This window comes from Brachyhypopomus gauderio, chromosome 21 (assembly GCF_052324685.1).
Source record: "Brachyhypopomus gauderio isolate BG-103 chromosome 21, BGAUD_0.2, whole genome shotgun sequence".
Taxonomy (NCBI): Eukaryota; Metazoa; Chordata; class Actinopteri; order Gymnotiformes; family Hypopomidae; genus Brachyhypopomus; species Brachyhypopomus gauderio.
The window spans coordinates 7,515,845-7,538,041 of record NC_135231.1 but is presented as its reverse complement, the minus strand read 5'-3'; the positions used below and the strand labels follow the sequence as shown (position 1 = coordinate 7,538,041).

The following is a 22,197-nucleotide window of genomic DNA, read 5'->3' as shown; positions in this document are numbered from 1 at the left end:
GCGCGCACACACACAAGCTATTCCCCACCCATCCCTTGTGTTTTGAAAATGTAGTAGTCTAGGTGTGTAAATAAAAGAACCGATGCTCTCTGTTTGTGTGTGAGAGAGAGAGAGTGAGGGGAAGACAGAGATGTGGAGATCATGGTCTTTGATGCATATCTTTTTATTTCATTGCTTCAGTGTTTCTGTTTGGAGTCTATTCCATTGTTGGCTCTCAACACCTTTCTGTCTCCCTCTATCGCACACAGCAGGAATTCTCTGCAGACACTTGTTGAGGTCCAAGCCCCTGCTCTCAAACCGGTTTATCTCAGCTGCACAGGTACTTCAGTGGCAGAATGTTGTCTCTAAATATATTAAAAGGCATGCTAGTGTGCCAAGTTATTAAGGTACACAAGGATCCTGTTTTTGCTCTAATGAAAAAATAGTTCAGAGCAAAAAATGCAGTGAACATGTCGGTGTCTGATGATGGACATATATTTGACATTCTGGTAAACGTCTTACTCAACGCTTTGTGGATGAAGCTAATGAGGCTCCCAAAATAGAAATCACAGATCAATAAACCCAGAATGTGTGAGTCTTGTAAGTTATAGTTCAATAAATTATATGTCCTCGTTATCAAACATAAATGTAAAAATTGTAGTTTATAAAATATTTCATAAGAATTGTAATAACTGCTCATACATTTTTCAGAGTTTTTATCCTGGGCTTTAACATCCTTTTTGTCCTGTTCAGCCAAAGTCAGCACACCTGGAATTAAACAAAGTCCCAGAGTTTTCATTTTACACGTTCTTGCAGATGGTGTAATTAAATGCTTTGATTCTTGTAAACGTAAGTCACACAAAACATGTTTATTTGCAAGTTTGGCAAATAAAGGTCTTGCCCTTTATTGTAAATTTCCACAAGCAATGACTGCAGCATATAGTGTTTGCTTACATCTGAGATATTAACTGATAACAATAAAATGATTGATCACTTTAGAGTCATTTTCACTGGCGCGTAAACACATGATTGCTGCAACAGCATATGGTACAGTGGTTATGGAGTCCAAATGTTAGCAGATTTTGGACAGAGAAGTGACCTACACACATAGGAGTTCTATAAAGTCGTGGGAAAACAGATGCATTTGCGGATTGAGTTCTACTGTCTTTAGAGTAGTAATTTAGCGATCAAATTAATCATGTAGTAATGAAGGCTCTTCGTCAGACCGCACTGAAATTTTGAAATGGCGACGTAAAAAGCCACCGTATCTCTTTTGGTTGTCCCATTTTAACTTGGGGCGGATTCTTCTCATAAAACCCCCGTATCTTTTTTGCAACTCTTGTTGGGTACTTTCATCTATAAAATCACTTCTCTTTGGCCCGAATTTCCGAAGAAATCCTCCATAGCGTTTGACCTCGTTTAAAGGGAGGTCGTTATCATAAACTCCCATTTCATTTTCGGAGGTAACGTCTTCTCCTTCGTCTTCGTCCTCTGACAGTTCCGGGACGTTTCTCTCCACCAGTTTCAGGAGTGCGTCGCCGTATTTTGTCGCGAACAGTCCCTTTTGTATAGTGTTCTCCTTCCATGGAGAAATTAATATTTTGTTTTTATTTCTGTCTATCCTTTTAATGAATCCTCCGTACCGCTTCACAATGTCCGACGAGGGCGCTTGCGTGTCCTCCGCCGTGAAATCTTCGCTGAGATCTTTTTCGCTGAGATCTTCTAAGTCGTCTGATAGCGCCTGCAAAGCCTTTTCACACCGGGCGATGGAGGATGAAAGAGTTCCTTCACATTCTAAGGTGCAGGTCTGGAAACGGTGGACATAAAGAACTTAAATATGATATTCATTTTGTTACTCTTCTTTTACAGTTACAGCATTTGCCATGTTTGCAAGGATTAAGGTGACATAAATAGTCTCTTTAAAGTTCAGTCTAGCAGGTGTATTTTCCCAGGCGGGGCTGAGCTGCGCTCTGTCCGTGGTGCTGAACCACCCTAACCGCCGAAAAGCCTCAAAGTCGAAGCGCACTGTTACGTTGCAGTTCATTAAGATGTATAAAATCGATTTCGCTTGATAACGTTTTCGTTGTTTCTGAGGGATATATGACAGGTACTTTTCACATTTTACGCCCATCATCTACGCACCCCACGCCGTGCCAAAAAAGAAAAGAAAAAAGACTACAGGTTGGTGCATAAATACAGATGTGTATAAACACAAAATCTTACCATGCGATTCCCTGGAGAGTTTAAATCGGAGATCTGCTCCGCACATTTCAGACACTGCGCAGAGCAATCTGCCCGAGATAAAGACGGCAAGATCAACATTAAGACCAAAACATACCACTCCATTCTCTTCTGGGGTTTCTATACGGGAGAGACACAACAATCAAACAGTTTAGTTACGTATTTCTCTCGTAAGAATCTACCTCTATTGATCTGTAGCTTAATTGATTTCAAGTTCCTCAAAAAACTTTGCACAATTTTTTTATAACAACAATAACAATGATAACAACAACAATAACTACAATAATAATAAACACCTCATTTAAATCAAAGTTTTACCTTACCAACATTTAAGGCAATTACCTGTGTAGAAGGAAGCTTACAAATTCTTTAGAGAATCGTCAAATAATCTGAAGCCATCAACTCTTCGAGCTTGTTTTGACTTTCAAGGCTCTTTATTCTTTTTATTTCCGCTGCCTGTGCCGTGTCACCCACTGTCATAAGAATAGACTCTTTTCTTTGACCAATAGGAGTAGACACCTCGTGGATAGATCGCCCCGCACACTTTCCCACCTCTTCCCACCCACGCGTCCGCGGTATCCTGATAAGCTTAGAGACGTTTTCTCGCGTCTTCTTGTCATTCATTGATTTATAGCACATTAATGACGCCCGAAACACACACAAAGGTGCCTATACATGTTTGAAGTCGGCCTAGCTACTTTGCATCCTTCTACTTCAGCAAGAGAGAACACAGGTGTACCTGGAGACGTATAGGGCGAGAGGGCGATTACGCAGCACTCACAGCCATTAGTCTTACGCATGGGTTGACTAAAGACAGCGCCATCCTTCAGTTCCACGGACATTCTCCCGTGTTATTTAACTCCGTCAGTCGGATCAATTAAGGCTGAGTTAAAAGTAACAAGAGAAAAACATTACTGTCTCGAAGACAGTAAATAATCAATTTCCCTCAGTTCTAGTGCTGGTACTGCTGATGAACCGTAACAATGGAACAATGATCACTGGCTGTACAGGCATGTGCAGTCTCCAAGGCGTGTATTAGTCAGACACTTGAAATGGGTTTTGTCCAAGACAAACAGCCTGCAACTGTGTGCAAGAGTGACTTGCCTGTACCTTAAGGCATATATGGGCATTCGCAATACATACTCCTTTTATAGAATCTTACAGAACTGTTTTGGTGGGTCACTTTTGTTTCTTTTGTAGATTTAAACTTTATCGTAAATGTACAAAGTTTACAGATCAGATCATCATTGTCTGTTTTCTCCAGGACGAGATCTAAAGAGCGTCCTAGCCTGACTGGTTCACCTCGTACGCATTTCACGTTGAGTTCTACTGTTTTGAAAGTATTCAGTCACAATTTGCAATGTGTTTCTAGGCAACCTTCACCGCTATTCTCTCACGAGGGCGTCGTATTTATTAGCTGCTGGGAGTTTCGCATTGCAAGCCTGCGTTCGTGTGACTCCTCTTGCTTACGTTATTAGAAAACCTTTTCATCCCTTTGCGTTTGTTCCAGCGATCATGATGTTCAACACGACTCGCCAACGGAAAACGTGTCGATTGCCTAAGGTCGCGTCAGATTAGTGTTTGCAACTGGTTTAAAGGTAGAAGCACACATTTAACAGAAGAGAACTGTGCAAAAAATAGTTATATTCGTGATTTATGGCTCTGCCATCCACAAAAGGTGTGAACACCTGCTTTGCTGATGAAGATGGGTGATCTGCACACTTTTTTAAAATAAATAAGATATATTGGTTTCAGCTTAGTTCTTTGGATCTAGTTCTATCAGATATTATAGTTAAGAAGTAGACTTCCTTTGATGTAATATAGGCTACAATCATGTGCATATTGTTTGTTTGCCGTGTATGTGTGTGTGTGTGTGTGTGTGTGTGTGTGTGTGTGTGTGTGTGTGTGTGTGTGTGTGTGTGGAGGGGGGGTTGGAGCTGGGGTTCACAAAGTGAATGTGCTTGGTGATAGAAAAGGTAGAATATTTGACGTGCTGGACCTAAACACACATATTTTAATGCAGTCAGTTCTTGTCCAGGAATTAATTTTGGTGCATTAGTGACATGTCTGTCAACAGTTACGATATGCCTGTCGGTATAAATTTCAACATGACTTGAAGCACATGTGAACTCTGTAATATAGAAACATCCTGCCCGATGGTTGTGCAAAAGTCCATGTTTTCATTATACTGATATTTCATTTTCTATAATATGTTAGTAATTTGTGATAGTATATTACTAGAGTTTATCTTGTGAATATGCACAACAACAGTTTCGGTTTTAGCCTCATGTGTCCATGAGATAAAAGTTTCCACTTGTTTGAGCACACGTGGATGCATGAATGGGGTTGGACAGAGTCCCATTTTCTGGTACTTGGAATTAATGAGGTTGAAAGGGAAGTCCTAGTTAACGAGAGAGAGAGAGAGAGAGAGAGAGAGAGAGAGAGAGAGAGAGAGAGAGAGAGAGAGAGAGAGAGAGAAACAGAAACATTCTTCCACATGTTGAATCTGGGCTCTTGTGAGCAGGTCGCTACAGTCCTCAGACCTCCTCAGTGTATGTGAGGCTCCTGTATAAATCATTAATCCATTGCTGGGGCTTGTTCAAACACAATATCAATTATCTACGTGACCACGTTGGCAAATGCTGGTTTATATGTTCTACTGGCCCACTGGCTATGTTTACAATCCTCCGTCTCTTAGACACACCAGCATCCCAGGCACAAACCCCCAAATTACTGGATACGTTCATTCATACTATTGGACATGTGTCCTTTCTCATACATACTACAAGCATCCGCAGTAAAAGCAGTCAGAAAAATAATGATAGTGAATGGTTACTGTCATGGGGGAACGTTTTGTAACAAAATGTATATAAGATGATCCTTGTTGCTTGTGTTCAGGTTGGGGGATTGGTTGGGAAATTCGAAGTGTAGACAGCAATTGTGTTGTGATTCAGAGCACCGTGATATTTACATGAAAGCCAAACTACCAAACTTACTCTTCTGCTGCAGTCGATGTGCGGCGAATTCAGAAAGCTGCAACTCCATGACGTACAGAAAGAGATTGAGGGAGAGACAGGGAGATGAAAGATTGATGAGAGAGAGATTGAGAGATGAGAGATTAAGAGATAAGAGAGAGATTGAGAGATGAGATATTAAGAGATGTGAGATCGAGAAATCAGAGATTAAGAGATGAGAGATTGAGAGATGAGAGATTGAGAGGTGAGAAATTAAGAAATGTGATATTAAGAGATGAGATTGAGAGAGGAGAGATGAGAGATTTTGAGAGATGAGACATTGAAAGATTGAGAGATGAGAGATTAAGAGAAGAGAGAGATTGAGAGATGTGAGATTGAGAGAGAGACAGGGAGATGTATTTAGCCTCAGCAGAGCACCTGAATTTTTCCATGTACATGGTGCGAATGTAACCATAGCAGCGGCGAAGGATTCCATAAATAATTACCGTGGGAGTTGCAACTTTTAATTTCTTGCATGTTTCTTCTCCCTCTCCACCTCAGTCTTTGGGGCTGTGCTAAAAACGATGACGCGGGACGCGCCCTCTGAGTGATAATGGACACGTTATGGTACATGTTTTTCCCCACTTCATAGCTGTCCTCTGAGATCTGAGCCACCAGTCATTGTTGTGGGATTGATCGTGACAAAGACACTCCAGCTAGGAACATAAAACATCTGAGCTAAAGTCTAGCTCACGCCTGTAAATTTCACTAATGGACCTTGAGGTACTTTTTTGAACCCACATGCATCTTTTCATCCACAAATTAGATTGGAAAAATCTAACATATTAGCTGCTATATATTTATATGCTGTAAATGTAGTCAGCTGGATAAAGACACAAAAAGCAGACTCCATTACCATTACAGTGAAGAGTGAGGAGTGAGAAAAACACACAGACTAATGAATATTACTTTTTAATTAAACTGCAAGTGGTTTTGATTTGGTGTGAACAGGAGATGAATGTTGGGCAAGACCAGGAGCAGGACCAGTAGCAGGACCAGGAGCAGGTCCAGGAGAATGACCAGGAGCAGGACCAGGAGCAAGACCAGGAGCAGGAGCAGGACCAGGAGCAGGACCAGAAGCAAGACCAGGAGCAGGACCAGGAGCAAGACCAGGAGCAGGACTAGGAGCAGGACTAGGAGCAAGACCAGGAGCAAGACCAGGAGCAGGACCACGAGCAGGACTAGGAGCAGGAGCAGGAGCAGGTGTAGGAGCAGGATCAGGAGCAAGACTAGGACCAGGAGCAGGACCAGGACCAAGAGCAAGACCAGGAGCAGGACCAGGAGCAGGACCAGGAGCAAGAGCAGGACCAGGACCAGGACCAGGAGCAAGTGCAAAGATGGCAGAGGATGCAAAAGGCAGAGCAGCTCTCAAGCTGTTGCTCTCTGATTCTCACCTTCAGCTGGGTCATAAAGAGCGTGCAGAAAGAGTGTTTTTACTGAGAGTTCTCGCATTTCCTAGTCACAGCAGCTGATGCAAGGTCACCCTCTAATATTTCCTGCAAATGTAAGGCAGCCTTTCAAACTCCCCCATCCTCTCTCTCTCTCTCTCCACACAAACACACACACACACACACACACACACACACACACACACACACACACACACACACACACACACACACACACACACACACACACTTCTTAATTAATTTTTCTTCTGTACTCGAGTCCTTCTGGAGTGTGATCTACTGTGATCTAATGTAATCTGTTGTGATCTAGTGCCTGAGCCATGATTCAGGAGGCCATCATCCAAAATGGCACACCTCAACTTTCACTTCAAGAAAGTTTTTTTTTCTGTGTTTGCAGAGCTGCTAATAAAAGCTGGCGTGGCCGTGCGTCATTGGTTTGGCTTCCCACGCTTTCTTCTCTGTCCTCCTGACCTCAGGGCTAATGGCTTTCATGCTAAATTCATGCTAAAAACTGTGTTATTTAAGTCCCAGTAGAACTAATTTCTTTATGTAGAACAAGGTAAAAAAAACTGAAATGAATAAAATGATAGACAAGAAAAAGTCTATTCCACACAGCATGAATAATGTAATTTTGGTACAGTCAGAACCAGACAGCAAGCTATAGGATGCTGTTAAGTATTGGCACACCATGTTGTTGGGGCCTGTCAGAGCTCTCCTGCTCTAATATGCTTTATAAATGTCTTTCACACGCAGGCAGACTACTACAATTTCTAGACTTTTTTTATACCGTTCAATGCTTTTATAAACAGCAGGGGGCAGCAGTCTTCTCTACTTTTGTTTATTAGATGAACATACATAGTGTGTCTTATGAACAATAATATAATCTTATATGCATCCGGTGATCTATTTCACTTTTTCATTTATATAATTAACACCATAATTAGTATTTCAAATCATATCAGTTGGCCGATGGGTATATATTTCAGTGAGACTTGTTTAATAGTCTTCACTATTTTCTCTGGTTCTCAGCTGCCACTGACTACATAAGCTCAAGCTGACATGCATACATGGTTCATAAAGCAGTTCATAAGTGTGTCTTAGTGCAATGTCACATGTGAATGATGAGACACATGAAAGAGTGACAGAGACCTGAAGTCCATACTGTCCTGCACAGCTGCAGGTTGGATGGTGGCTCTGGGTTCAGCTTCATCCAATCAGCTAGGCAGAAATGTCTAGCATGCTGTAGCAACCAGCTCTCTGTAAACAATGTGTATATATTTTTCATATTAACTTTATTTCGACTGCATTTTAATAAATGCAGACATTGGTGTTACCTTTGTGTAAAATGTAAAGGTGTGTAAATGTAAAGCTGATTCCAATATTTATTCCTTTGTGTAACACAAGATAAGGTGTACAACAATATATCCAACACCAGACCAGCTTTTCACCACCTAATGTACTAAACACACAAACCTCTATGGTATTTTGAGGCTGTTTCAGCAGAATCTCAAATAACTCTTAATATGAATGCACTGTCCTTCAGGTTACCATGGTGACTCATATGACATGATACAATGTTTGGTGTGAACATAAAAGAGTGAGTGGCTGGACAGAAAGAGGAGAGAGAGAGAGAGAGAGAGAGAGAGAGAGAGAGAGAGAGAGAGAGAACAGCTTTGAGTCAGAAGCTGTGGCCCTGAAACTTGAAAAAAAGGACAAATAAATCCCTTACAGAGAGAGAAAGATACTGAATAAGACACACAGGGATGTAGCGGTGAAGTAAGATGGGGGGGGGGGGGGGGGGGGGTCCTTGTATTCAGAGTGGTTGGAGGCAACAAAGAAGGTAAACAAAGAAAAACCAGAAGAAGGCCAAGTGGTCATTGAGACTCCCGAAGGCCGTGAGCGAGGCCTTGGCATGTAGGCCATCCACATCACCATGAACGCTGAAGCCTGCTGATGTTGGTCCACTGCTCCAGTACCACCAGAACCAGGAGAGCCAGACTCAGTTAATACTCCCTGATCTATCTGATCAGTTAATACACCCTCATCTACTGAGGTAATGGCATTCAAAATAGACATGTAATGAACTAAAAAATATTTTGTATTTGATCTACGTAAGGTTTGTATTTAAAAAAAAAAGGCTTTTTTTGGAGTGTGCATCCATCGATTGCCGATGATCAAGATTTCATAACTTAATTTGAATTCAGTTAAGTAACATGTGCCTTGTATTTCATGTAAAACAGTTTCATAGTATTTCTGTTTTGTATGCAAAAGCTGAAATAGTTTCTGTCTTTGAAGTGTGTGATGAGATCTATCTATATTCAAAAATAATGGGCCTACAGCCATTGTTCCTTATTACAGTATAACTTATTAATAATGCTATACAGTTCATTGAGAGTTGTTGAGAAAGAAGAACAGAAACATTAGTCATTTTCATCCCCATCAGCAAAGTCCTAAACCAGTGGCCACATAATTCCAGAAGGTGTCCCTCAACCATGTCAAATTGAAGTCAAATGCAGGAAAGCTAATAACCTTATCTTACTATGAGCAAGAAATACGGTTTTATAGGCTGCTATAATTAAAACGATAATGTTAAAACCACCCAGGTTAACGTATTTCTCTCGGGGCAAGCACAGACAGGGGTATACTTACTAAAATCCAACCAAAACAGCTAATTTAGTGCCTACTTTCAATTTGGTATGACGCCTTTCATGTCTGGATCATGTTTGGATATACTTTTTTTTCGCGTTCATAGCTATGAAATACGATTTTCTCTTCCAAGTTAAAAGCATACCAAACACATACATCTACTTAGTCCATACTGTAAATATGGTTTCCGAACTGCTACTACCATTGTATTCTGTGCTGTCAGATATTGGAGGAAACCATTTAAAGTAGAAGCATCTGCAGGTTTCTCTTGCAGCTGCTGTCATTTCTGCAGCAGTCAGTGGACTTTTTTTGGTATGACACAAGACAGGTCTCAGCAGACATATTTCTGTCCACAGATAATAAGAAAACACATTCCGTGCATTAAATAGTGTTAAAATTACCACATGGTCCACAACTCTCCAGCACTTGTGCAACCCCAGACCATGATGCTACCACCACCACCACACTCGACTGTAGGCAAGACACGGTTATCTTGGTCCTCCTCCCCAGGGCACTGTCACACACATGCTGGACACCATCTGAACCAAACAAGATTGTTGGTCTATTCTATTTCTCACATCCTCAGACAGTGAAGTGATGGTGGATTCAGCTTTGGGTTCAGCTTTGTCCAATCAGCTAGACAGAAATGTCTAGCATGCTGTAGCAAAAAGTTCTCTGTTAACAATATGTATATATCGTTCATATTGACTTTATTTCAACTGCATTTTAATTAATGCAGACAATTGTGTTACCTTTGTGTAAATGTAAAGCTGTGAAACGTAAAGGTGTGTAAATGTAAAGCTGACCAGGAGCAGGACAAAAAGTGTACAACAAAACATCCAACACCAGATCTACGTTTTAACCACCTAATGTACTACGGACACAAACCTCCATGGTATTTTGAGGCCATTTCAGCAGAATCTCAAATGGCTCTTATGGCACATATTGCACCTATTTTATCAGAATTTTGTTTATTTCAAAAACACATGCTGGAGATAAGAATAAAAAATACAACACTGTGCAAAGAAAAAAAGAAGAAACATCCTTTCCTGGGCCAAATTTTGTCCCAGAAAGTTTAGCATTTGTAAAGACCCATATATCTGGGAGCTATTTCCTGTATGCTGCAGCCTATGACACACGTTTTTGGCTCTGTAATCAATTTGAAATACTGACAATGAGGTTAAAACGCAGAATGCCATGTTTAACTTTAGCGAGTGAAATGGTTTAATTCAAAGGTAGCTCTAACAGCAGATGAGTAATGAGGACGGAACCACAACAACAGAAATAATTTATAACCTGCACGACCTCCTGCTGTTTTCGTTCCATTCATCCTTCACCATTTTCACTGTAATAGGAAATCAAATATTTTTGAAAATATATAGTAATGTAACGTTATTACAGGCGTTTGTATAAGATGAAGAGGAAGATTGTATCTTTTTAAATAAAGGCGCCTATCGGACTGTAAGAGGAGGGCGCGCCTCCCTTCTGCTGCAAGTAGTCCGGAGTGATAGTTGAGAGTTTAGTTTGTGTCTGGGAGAGTTGTCCTGTTGTAGAGCATGAAACACAACCAAACACTGAAGAATTATCAGCGCCAAGTTCGCTACTTAACCGCCTGACGTCTTACTCTTAAGAAAACCACGCAAGGAAGCGATGAAACACTGCACCTCCGCCCTGAAACTTGTGTTTGGAGAGGGGGCGAGCTGGAGCCCCGCGGCGGGGACGAGGGGCGTGCGGCGGGGCCGGAGGAGATCTCAGCCCCACGACGCAAACACCAAACGGGACGAATGGAAAGTTTTGAGGTCGCTCCCCCTTGAAGACAACGACGACGACGGCGACGCGTCCGCGGGACGAGCCCGTGTCTCCGGCGGCGACGCGTCCGCGGGACGAGCCCGTGTCTCCGGCGGCTCGTTCGGGCACCTCGAGGACGCCGCGACCGGAGCGCCTCGGTACAGCCTGCTGCGGGAGGTCGGCCGGGGTAGCTACGGCACCGTGTACGAGGCCGTCGCCCGTAGATCCGGCGCCCGTGTGGCCGTGAAGAAGCTGCGCTGCGACGCGCCCGAGAAAGTGGAGCTCGCCCTGGCCGAATTTTGGGCCTTGGCTAGTTTGGAGAAGAAACACGAAAACGTCGTTCAACTGGAAGAGTGTATACTTGAAAGAAACGGAATGGCCCAGAAGATGAGCCACGGCAACAAACGGTCGAAACAGTATTTGCAGTTAGTGGAGACATCGCTGAAAGGTAAAAAATAAATGACAATAACAATCACAAATGGGTCAGCCTGTCCTTAAAAGTACAGCTTTCTGGCCGACTAGCTTGCTAATTGTGTTTTGATTTGCTGCGTGTAATCGATTAAACCGCGATTAATCGCTAAATATGATCTGTTTCTCTATGTTTGTAGCGTTGGTTTGTAGGTGCGTACGTTGTGATATGAAGATGTTGAGATTATTAGGGGATTGGGATTACATGGTGAACGTGTTTGGATGTAAACACAACTGTTAAAAGTCCTGCAGCAGCTGCTTGCTGTGCAGGGTAACCAGCGCGGCGCGTGCGGGAACATAGCGTTCCAGAACGCTCGCGCGCACACGTCTTTAATACAAGCCCATATGGCTGTTTATGTAGGTTTATTTATCCAGCTCTTGTGTTATTTTGTCGGGTTTTTGTGTGTTTGTGTAGTTTTTTAGGTCCCCTGGATTGTTGCAAAGCAAACAGCCAATGATTTGTACTGAAACTATGAGTTTTCAGTTTGGCAGCAAAAACACTACAGCAAAAAAAAACCCACAACAAGCTGACTGAATGTGAAATCAGAAGTCAACTGGTGCCATTTAGCTTGCTGGAGTGTGCCCAAACCAGTAGAGACAGGATGAAGAGGCAGAAGCTGCATTGCTGAAATTAGTATCACAGTGGGGTGTGTAAACATTTAGGCTAAGAGAGCCAGTATGTTTACCGCACTGTTGGTGCAGCTTAGAAAAGTGTTATGAGTAAGCAGTTGGTTTTTGAATGTTAGCTTGAGTTTGAAAGTGAAAGCGAATGTCAATGCCATTTTCGCAGAGTTTGATGTTATTCACGTCTTTGTAGGCCAGATCAACCTTGATTTGAGCGAGCATCTTTGCTCTGTGTGGAAGACCACCAGCTGTGTGTGCCTGTGCTCAGGGACTGTCCTTCAAATTCTTTTGCAGGTGAGTGCATCTTGGATTACCCCGAAGAGTCGTGCTACCTGTGGTTCGTCATGGAGTTCTGTGAGGGCGGCGACCTGAACCAGTACATCCTGTCCCGTCGACCCGACCCGTGCACCAACCACAGCTTCATGAAGCAGCTGACCAGCGCTGTGGCCTTTCTCCATAAGAACAGCATCGTCCACCGTGACCTCAAACCCGACAACATCCTCATCTCCCAGAAGGCCGGTACACCCGTCGCCAAGGTGGCTGATTTCGGCCTCAGCAAGGTGTGTGCTGCACTGGGCTGGGAAGAGCAGGGTGGCCCGGCTCTGGCCGAGCGCAGCGTCAACGTCAATAAGTACTGGCTGTCGTCAGCGTGCGGCTCGGACTTCTACATGGCTCCGGAGGTGTGGGAGGGCCACTACACGGCCAAGGCGGACATCTTCGCCTTGGGCATCATCATCTGGGCCATGCTGGAGCGCATCACGTTCATTGACGCAGAGTCGAAGCGTGAGCTCCTTGGCACGTACGTACGGCAGGGTGGCGAGATCGTGCCGGTGGGCGAGGCCCTGTTGGAGAACCCCCGCATGGTCCTGCACATCCCGCTGAAATCCCGCAGTGGCATGTCGGACGGCGTGCGACGCCTCCTGCGTGACATGCTGGCCGCCAACCCGCAGGATCGACCCGATGCCTTCCAACTGGAGCTCAGAATGGACCAGGTCACGTGCGCCACGTGACCGTAATTCCTACCGCTGTGCCCCAAAGAGAACGTGAGCTCAGTATCAGGTGGGTTTTTGTGACCACTGGGTGGAATTAATAACCCTCATCTTGTTTTTAACTAAATGGTGAGGTGAGATGTAAAAAGTTCTCAAGTCTGATTTCTGATGTCTGAAATAATCGTTGTTCAGGGAAGGTCTTCCTAATTGCTCAGAGAAGGTTATTTTCACACTTCAGACCTGGAGTACCACACCACTGTTTAGAGTAGACCTTTTAAAACATTTCAGCTTACAATCAACTCTCTTGTGACCTAAGTGAGCTACAGTAGAGAAAGAAAAGTTCTCATCGGCCTGCTCTCTGAAAACCCCTACACTTGTATTTGCGCTATGATGTGTTTATTCTCCTGGAAGATACGTTTAACCTGATGTATAAGCTTTACCCTGCTGGTACACTTACTATGGGTGGAGTGTTTAGTCTCTTTGTGTCATGATGGCTTTCTGACTCGCAGCTTTTTCGGATCTGCGTCCATGTTTGTTTACGATGTTTTAAAGGCATTTCTCCAAGACAGCCAGCCAGTCTGCCCCATACCTCACGCATGCCCTCACTCCTTGCCTGAACACGCCCCACGTACACAGAAATGGAGTCCTTGACACGTAGGTCGTTAAACACACTCTCATCTGCCTGCTTGGGAATTCCTGGTCCCTCCTGCCGCTTTGTTCTGCCTTAATTAAATCTGTACCGCCCATGGCCTCAGGGGCAGGGGCACTCACCCAACGTGTTCTGCCCAACTGGCACCACGTGCTTTCTCTGCTCTCTGTTATGAGCTCGCCCTGGGGCTATTTTACGCGTGATTGGATCAACAGGATCTGACACCTCTCGAGCAGAAGAGCCAACGTTGCAGCTCCACACGCTAGTCTGTTCTCATGGCGTCTGCCATGATCGTGTACCCACATTGTGTGAGACGGAAAGCGGCCTGCTGTTAACCCCTTGAAACACCCTAAGCCAACGGCCCAGGTATTGATGTCTGCGTGGGTCTTGGCGTATGGGGTTTGAGGGCAGGATGTCGGCAACACGTCCACCGTGCTTTCCAGGTTTTGCATTTCTAGGAAAGCGGACCGTGCGGTCGCCTCCAGCCACAGGCTTCTGTTGTTTACGCCCTGCTTGGTAAAGACACGCTGGCTTTCACTCTTCTCCCTCCTCGGATGAAGCCGAGAGTCGGAAACGTGTCTTCCCCCACTAAAAGCGTCACGCTCGGTAGGCAACGGTGGATCTTCCCTCTCGATTTAAGAGCCAAGTCACTTTTAATTGTGTCGGTGATGTGTGAGTCCCATGTGGACTCCATCTGGCTCTTGTGCTGCTCTGTGAATGCATGCCTAAGCTATTGCGTGCCTCCAACACAGAGTGGCCTCTGCTCACAGACCCGGAGGTGCAGTGGTTGTGCAAAAGCCCTCAAAATTCCCCCTCCCCTTGTCTTTGTGCAGTAACAGGATCTTGGTAATCAATCACAACATCCATCCATCTGCATGAGACCCCCCCCCCTTCTATATGTGTGTTGGTGAGTTGTTTACATACACAAGGGGCATGGAAGTGCACAGGCCATTTTGATATGTCACAGTCAGCCTTTTCTACAATCCCTGGTGCAGTGGAGATGTTTACAGCTGCAGGACTCACCCCATGACCCCCAAATCCCAACCCCCCCACCCCAACCCTCACGTGCCCTGCTCAACCCCAACGCCTGGGCTCAGCTGGCAGGAGGCGAGACGTGTTTCTCCAGCCGACATTCAGGCCACGCGGGGAACATTTTGTCCTCTCTCAGCCTGGCTGACGGGCTCTGCCCTGTATAAGGTACTGGATTGTCTGGGGCTGATCCTGAAGCTTTAGAGCAAGTAGAAAATCAATTGGATCAGGCTTCATTCAAAAAAATGGCAACTCTCTTTATGGTTGTCTTCTTTTGTCATCCAGCAAACTGCTGCAAGTTCTGGTGAAATGAAAGATGCTTGGATTTCAGGATCAGAAATGGATGGTCTTTTCTTGCTTGTTTGCCAGCTTGTTTGCTGATTTTATTTATTTTTAATCTAAGCTAAGAGAAAATTGCAGTATGAAGAGTGATGATGTAGTTGTAGTCTTTCATTCTTATTGGCCCCTCAACACAAACAAGCCGGTTCATCACAAACGACACCAAGCCAGCGAGTGAAACGGATGTGATCGGTCAGTGATCAGCCACTGACCTTCCTGACTGGAGAAGGGAGGCAACGGGGGGGTGGGTCAGTGGTTGGGGCTGGTGGGGGCGGGGCATGGGGACTGGGTGGATGGTGGGTTCTGAGGAAAGGGGGGCACTGTTGTATAAAGCTATTTAGCCTGGATGCTGTAACATAATGCCTGCATGCTTAGTGAAGCAGGCCATCAAAAGCCAAAGACATGACAGAGCTTCATTCAAGTAAGTGTGTGTGTGTGTGTGTGTGTGTGTGTGTGTGTGTGTGTGTGTGTGTGTGTGTGTGTGTGTGTGTGTGTGTGTGTGTGTGCGCGTGTGTGTGCGTGTGTGCGCGTACACTGGTGGGGTCATTGATTCAGTCTGGTTCTTACTATAGTGCACTTTGTCGTCCTGTGATCATGACTACTGACTAGATGCAATTAGACTGGATCTAATTACACAGAACCAAACTGACTACTTATATTAATGGCCTACACGCTACTGCAAAGGTGTCCCGAACTGAACTGTGCACAGTGTCTATTTTAAAATAATAATTACGAGCCATTAGGGTTAGTGACTGATCATAAAGGTGAAATTCTGACATGAATTAAGGATTTTTTTTTTCATACAAGGGATTGTACTAATAAGGAGTGATAAATGATGAATGGATTTAATTTTTGCTTCTTGAAACTTCTTCCTGTGTGTGTGCGCGCGCGTGTGTGTGTGTGTGTGTGTGTGTGTGTGTGTGTGCGCACATGTGTAGAGGTGGGACAATCGACGCTGGCCAGGACGTCCATGTGGGAGACCGGGTAAGTGTAGCTCGGAGCGGGGGAGTCTGCTCTGTGACTGCTGCGTTGACCCTGCCGGGAAGCCTCTGTGTGGGACCCAGACTATGGACAGCACATCCTGCCCTGGGTGGCATCTTCACGCATAACAGCAGTCAGTGTGACCTGGATGGTCGTGCTGGTAGATGTTTATTTAGACTGGCCCTCTTTCTGGACTCCATATTTGAGTCTAATGAACATGTATCATTGTAACCCAAGGGCGAGAGTTTGTTACTTCCTTTACTGTTCCTTTCTTGCTCCTGTTACACCGATGTGCTCTTGTGTTAGAAAACGGACAGGAAGACGTGTTGTTTGTACTCTGTCAAAACACCCTCAGGCCAAATGCATCTCTAAGGATGTGGGCAGTGTGTCTGTGAGTCCTGGCGCGTGGTGGAGAAGATCCGTGTTCCATCCAGCCGCGTGGAATGTTCTCTTCATGTTCTGGAATGGTGTCCACTGTTCCTGTGACGTACTGGTGCTTGGTGAATGTTCTACTGTGAATGATGTAATGTGAATCAGGAGATGCCATGTCTCACCTTTCAGTCAGGGTGTGAATGTGCAGCTAAGCTACACCACACTGGTCCTGCAACACACCTCTGTGCCTCATTTCATTTAATAAAGCAGCAAGCCACAGAATAGTGCTTTTTTTCTATTAATATGTTTCATAGTTGAATAAGGCCTTGGAAACTGTAATATTGAGGCTAGCGGACTTGCTCTCAGAAAAATGAGAAAATGCTAAAATAACCAAATGTAAATCCCCATAGATACCGTTCCACAGATTCAAATAAGAAAAAATGTGATATTTTTACAGTTTATAGTTAAACCTATGACAAAAGACTGATTACCTTCATTGTTTTACTTTTGGTGGAAAAATTAACAGATTTTTAAAGATACAGTTGCCTTCCCCACTGAGTTTTTTCTGTGATATTTGCATAAATTGCATCTATTTAGCATACGTGTTAAAAGGGGCAGTTATTTGGCATGAGGGAACAAACCTTCTAGTACACTTGGTAAGCGAAAAATGTAAAAAGGGACCCAAAGGACTTACAGAAAGGTTAGAATTTTATTAAACATTCGTGTTTTTTTTTCTTTCTTTTCAATTTCAGACATAGAACTGATGTTAGCCATTTCTAATTTTTTGTATGATCATTATTTTATTTTCTTTATTTTTTTTATTCTTTTATTTAGACATTTAGAAAAAATACCAGTAAAATGCTTTGTAGAAGACAAATCTCCAGTGCTGAAATTGGTTTATTTTCTATGCACGTGTACATTTAAAAGTATACATTTAAAAGTTTAAAAAGTGTGCAGTTAAAAGTAAACATTTAAAAGTATAAAAAAGTATGACACCTTTACATAAAGGACATCAATGTCATATCAGGTTTGTCATTTTTACAAAAAAAATTTGTTCAATAAAGTAAATCTACTAGTTAATTTATTGCTCATTGGGGGCAGGTGAATGTTAAAGAAAGTATATAAGATGCATAGTACCTTTTGTACTACTGTTGTCAACACATTGTTGTATGTCACTTGTCATATGTCACCTGGACATCACCAAACCTGCCTTCACATACCTGTTGTGTTTGGGTTGAACATTTTACAGCAGTGCTGGCATGTTGAAAAATATATGCAAACTTTAAAATAAGCCAAAGGAAATGTAACAGGGTTGTGAATAATAGTATGTATTCAGAATTATATTAAAAGTAGGAATTTTATTTATTGAAAAACTTGTTGGGTCTGTTTCTATGGCTACCACTGAGCCAGGTTAGGTTAGCGTCCCCCAATTACTGAACCTAAAATAAAAAACACTACCACTCTGAATCTGACAGGTGAATTATGTTCACCTGTTTCCTCCAGGGCTATAATCTCAAACATTGATGCTTATTTTTATCAAGATTGTTTGTGGATTAGGCATTAGGCTGCATGTTTGTCACACGAAGATTAAGACCACCTCCAGAAGAGGCGGTTCTTAGCCTGGAGCGACTGTAAGACATTATTTTATTTTGAGTACGATGTAAATGAGTTTCTGCTTTACTCATGTTATGGCTCTACCTCAGTTTATTTCCAGTTTTCCTCGTTCTCATTAACTGTGTCATCAGTTACTGATTTGATAAAACATGCATTTCCATGCCATTCACTCTTCCATTATGTCATTAAAGAATCTAATTGCATCTGTGCATTTCATCTTGAAAGTGTGTGGTTTTTTTTTTTTAATCTCATAAAGTTATCCGGTTTAGTCGATGATTACTTTCCAGTGGCTTAAAACTGCAATAGTGCTGCCTACTTATTTTCATTTTTTAAAGAAGCAAGTGTATTTCCAGGCCTTGAACGGGAGCTGTGAACACCACACCCGTGCTGGCTCTGGAATGGTGTTCACGACCAGCTCTTCTTCCAATGACAGCATCAGTACGGGAGAACGAGCTCGGGCAGCTGCACCAGTTCCTGGCTGAACCCAGTTCGGAAGCCTCTGATGGAGCGATGTGGAAGGTGATCCGGTTTGAGCTGACACGGCACTTTTTCTTTCCATGTCATTGAGTTGCCTTAACAGTTCCTACGTTGGCTCTGACTTGAACTTGTGCGGTTGATTACAGGCACATTATGACCATGTATTAGCAAGCACCTGTTTACATTATGGATCTTTGTGGCATTTGCACTTAGGTCTCAGACAGGCTTGCAGTGCTGCTGTAAAAAACACTAGTACAAAAACTCAGGCGTTTGTTTTGGTATTTTTTTGGATCAATATTTCTTCTGTTTACCATGTGGGTCAATCCAACAACCTCAGTTGAATTGATGTTTTGAAGTAGGGGGAAAAATTAATGTCATGTTTCCATGTTAATATAAGTTGTAGTAGGGAGGCAACTGGCTTGATTCTGGCCGGCCTCATCTAATCTAATGCAAACAAAAGTCTTGTCTGCCTTCCAGAACTCCTTAAAGAGCAAGCTAAGAAATCTTAGAGAGGCACGCACTAATGACTGGAAAGGAATTTTTGTAATGAAAATGTTTTTTCAAAAGCATCTGTTCTGTCTTTTTAATAAATGAACAAAAGAAATAAAATGTGACATGTGCGTTCGTGGTTGAAATTCTTTTGTTTATGCAGTGTCTTTCACACGCTCAAGGATACATTAAACAGAACGTACACCGCAAGCTGAATAGTGACGATCAGGTACCTACGGACACATTCAAGGATAAGAACTGGTAGCATACTGTCAAAACGTTTTTAGTAGAGATTTTCATTGAAGACTTTGAATGCTAAAAGACTGAACACCCATAGGAGTTAATTTAAACCTTGTTACATGAGGATCAAAATGAGTACAAAGTTCAAGAATGTTCTTTATAGTGAAACGTATGCATGAAGAATCTCTTCCAGGGGATCGGGACCCAGGGCAGGAAGTGCTTTGTGATGAGGAGCAGCTCATGTTAAACATGGTTGTACCAAGCGTTTCTCTGAGCGTTCTCTGTACATATGATAAACTGTTGAGGGTAAGCTGGTTGATCTGAGTGTTACAAATGCATGTATAAATGTTTCAGTACCTGCAAGGCTGAGGGACGGGTGAGCACAGGTGTTCAGTTTGAGAAACTAGAATTTATGCCAACATGCAACATCATATATGAGTCATCTTGGCCTAGATATTTGCTATCTGTGTCCAGGAGGCCACTGACCCCACCAGAAGACAGAACGACCTTGACAGCCAGTGTTGCCACCATCCCCACGGGGTCACTGCGTTCAGGCAGTGGCCAATGGCAGGGTTGCGGTCTTGGTGGAGAAACGGGCTGAGCCAATCCAGCGTTGACCCAGACTCCTCCACATGCTTCAGGCCCATGTCGACTGGTTCACTGCTCTGCCTCGCATGTATGGGGTCCTGTGTCTGTGCAATAGACTGTAATGCGGCAGCATTCCATCTGATGCCGTGTGTGTGTGTGTGTGTGTGTGTGTGCGTTTTTACAAATTAATTATTTAAATTACATCTACTCATTTTTTTATTATCATTAAACAATCTGAAATAAATTCCTTAATTCCTTAAATTTTGACATTCCTATCAGTATTTTGCATTTATAATCAGGATCACTGTGTAATACACATACATACTTCAAGAAATCATGCACTGATAAAACACACTATGTACTCTGTGTGTGTGTGTGTGTGTGTGTGTGTGTGTGTGTGTGTGTGTGTGTGTGTGTGTGTGAAAGAGAGAGAGAGAGAGAGAAATTGAAAGAAGGAGTGTATGCATGTGTATTAAGCAGAAACCTAGCTAACAGGGATGATATGTATCAGATTAACCAGCAGGGGTTCATGTACTTACAAATAAAGCCATGTGTGATAAATACATAAGCTTTACTTTTTACTGTGTGAGTCAGATGACCAAATGTATTGAAATTTGTAAACTACACTTTTACCCACACTGTGTTTGTGTGCACGTGTTTGTAAACTTCTTAGAAATACACTTTTGCCTCCACTCTGTCACTAATCAGAACACCAATTCTTATAGTTATATAGTTCTTATTAACTGGTAATACAATTTCTAATTGATTTTGAAATACAATTATTCAGCATCCAAGTCAAGTCAAGTCATTGGGGGCAGTCATGGCCTGGCGGTTAGGGAACTGGTCTTGTGACCGGAGGGTCGTGGGTTCGATTCCCAGACAGGCCATGACTGAGGTGCCCTTGAGCAAGGCACCTAACCCCAACTGTTCCCCGGGCGCCGGGCTAGGGCTGCCCACCGCTCTGGGTACGTGTGATCCACAGCCCCCTAGTAATCACTAGTGTGTGTGTGTGTGTGTGTGTGTGTGTGTGTGTGTGTGTGTGCTGACTGCACAGATGGGTTAAAAGCAGAGGACAAATTTCGATTGGGGTGTAAAAAATCACAATTGACAAAAATATGGCACCTTTCAATTTCATTTCAAGTCAAGGTTTATTTGTCACATATTGGATTGGATACATCCAAACGCCCAATCAGGGTTTAGATGTCACAGCGTGGCTCACTCTGACTGACGGGAGTCCTCCAACAGAAGGACAGAAGCAGAGATGTAAACAAAGCTGTTGTGTAGCTGGCAGCGTGGGAGGAAGCCGCAGGTCGTATGTGCCGTGTGTTACCATCCTGGCTGCCAGGAAACACGGTTTTAAATCACACGAAAGGAAAACAAAGTTAACACTCCTCGCTCTCTTGCAGAACTGTCACTTGTGGCATTGTTGAAAGGTGCAGAGTAGATTGTTTCAGGTGTATGAATAAAACTGTTTGGCCCTTGATAGATGTTTGGATGGTGAATCACACCAGTATAGACATTTCTACATATCCATTTTATATTTACAACTGAATTCTTTCCTTGATGTTTCACATTTTGGTTTGAATGTAGAAATAACTCCCAAATATGTTTTTAAAAGCATGGGAAAAAGCATTTCCTGACTCATTTTCCCCTGCAATTAATTGCACTCTTTTGTAATCATCTTTGTTTTACTGTCCAGGCACTCAAAACCCCTGAGTTCCATTGGTTTTCTGTCATTTTAAGAATGTGGTACCTCAAGATATTTTATAGTCTAAATAATATAGTACCTTCACTTAAGTAATGAGATATAGCCTTTTCCTAAGATTTTATGGTGGACACGTTGATAAAACAGTCAGTTGGTTCATGGGGTGTTGCACTTCATGTTGTGTATCTACTTCCAAGTGTGTTGTTTATTTAAACCAGACAAACCTTTTTAAAATACAAATGATCTTAGTAAATCCACAATATCCTCATGGATTTCTGATGCCATAATCTGGAGAGTTCTGGTTGGTACTGGGTGTCCGAGCAACCCTAGAGCACGTGTGGCAAAAATTAGCATGTGACAGTCAGTGAGAGTGAGTGTCCTTGAACTCTCCATGAGAGTACCAGCCACATAATTATCTATACATACTTATTAATGAGCATTTCTTTTCAGTGAGAAAAAAAAACAAACCAAAAAATTCAGACAGCTTTCTCAGATTTAGAAAGATGTGAGAAGAAAAAAATGGTGTAGGACACCACGCACTTTTTAATTAGTCCAT

The 22,197-nt window shown here is 43.0% G+C and overlaps 2 protein-coding genes across 2 annotated transcripts; one reads left to right on the top strand and one right to left on the bottom strand.

Annotated features, from left to right (window-relative positions):
- Positions 1-860: 860 nt before the first annotated feature.
- On the bottom strand, positions 861-2,731 carry pdyn (prodynorphin). The gene is made up of 3 exons (XM_076984382.1): positions 2,563-2,731; positions 2,203-2,340; positions 861-1,786 (listed from the first exon to the last, which is right to left on the bottom strand). The coding sequence occupies exons 2-3, from the start codon at positions 2,323-2,325 to the stop codon at positions 1,172-1,174; spliced, it is 738 nt and encodes a 245-aa protein (XP_076840497.1). The 5' UTR covers positions 2,326-2,340; positions 2,563-2,731; the 3' UTR covers positions 861-1,171.
- A 7,991-nt stretch (positions 2,732-10,722) lies between these two features.
- stk35 (serine/threonine kinase 35) lies at positions 10,723-19,206 on the top strand. Its single transcript, XM_076984380.1, has 3 exons — positions 10,723-11,525; positions 12,464-13,228; positions 16,114-19,206. Exons 1-2 carry the CDS (start codon positions 10,940-10,942, stop codon positions 13,177-13,179), a joined length of 1,302 nt encoding a protein of 433 aa, XP_076840495.1. The 5' UTR covers positions 10,723-10,939; the 3' UTR covers positions 13,180-13,228; positions 16,114-19,206.
- The last annotated feature ends 2,991 nt before the right edge of the window (positions 19,207-22,197 follow it).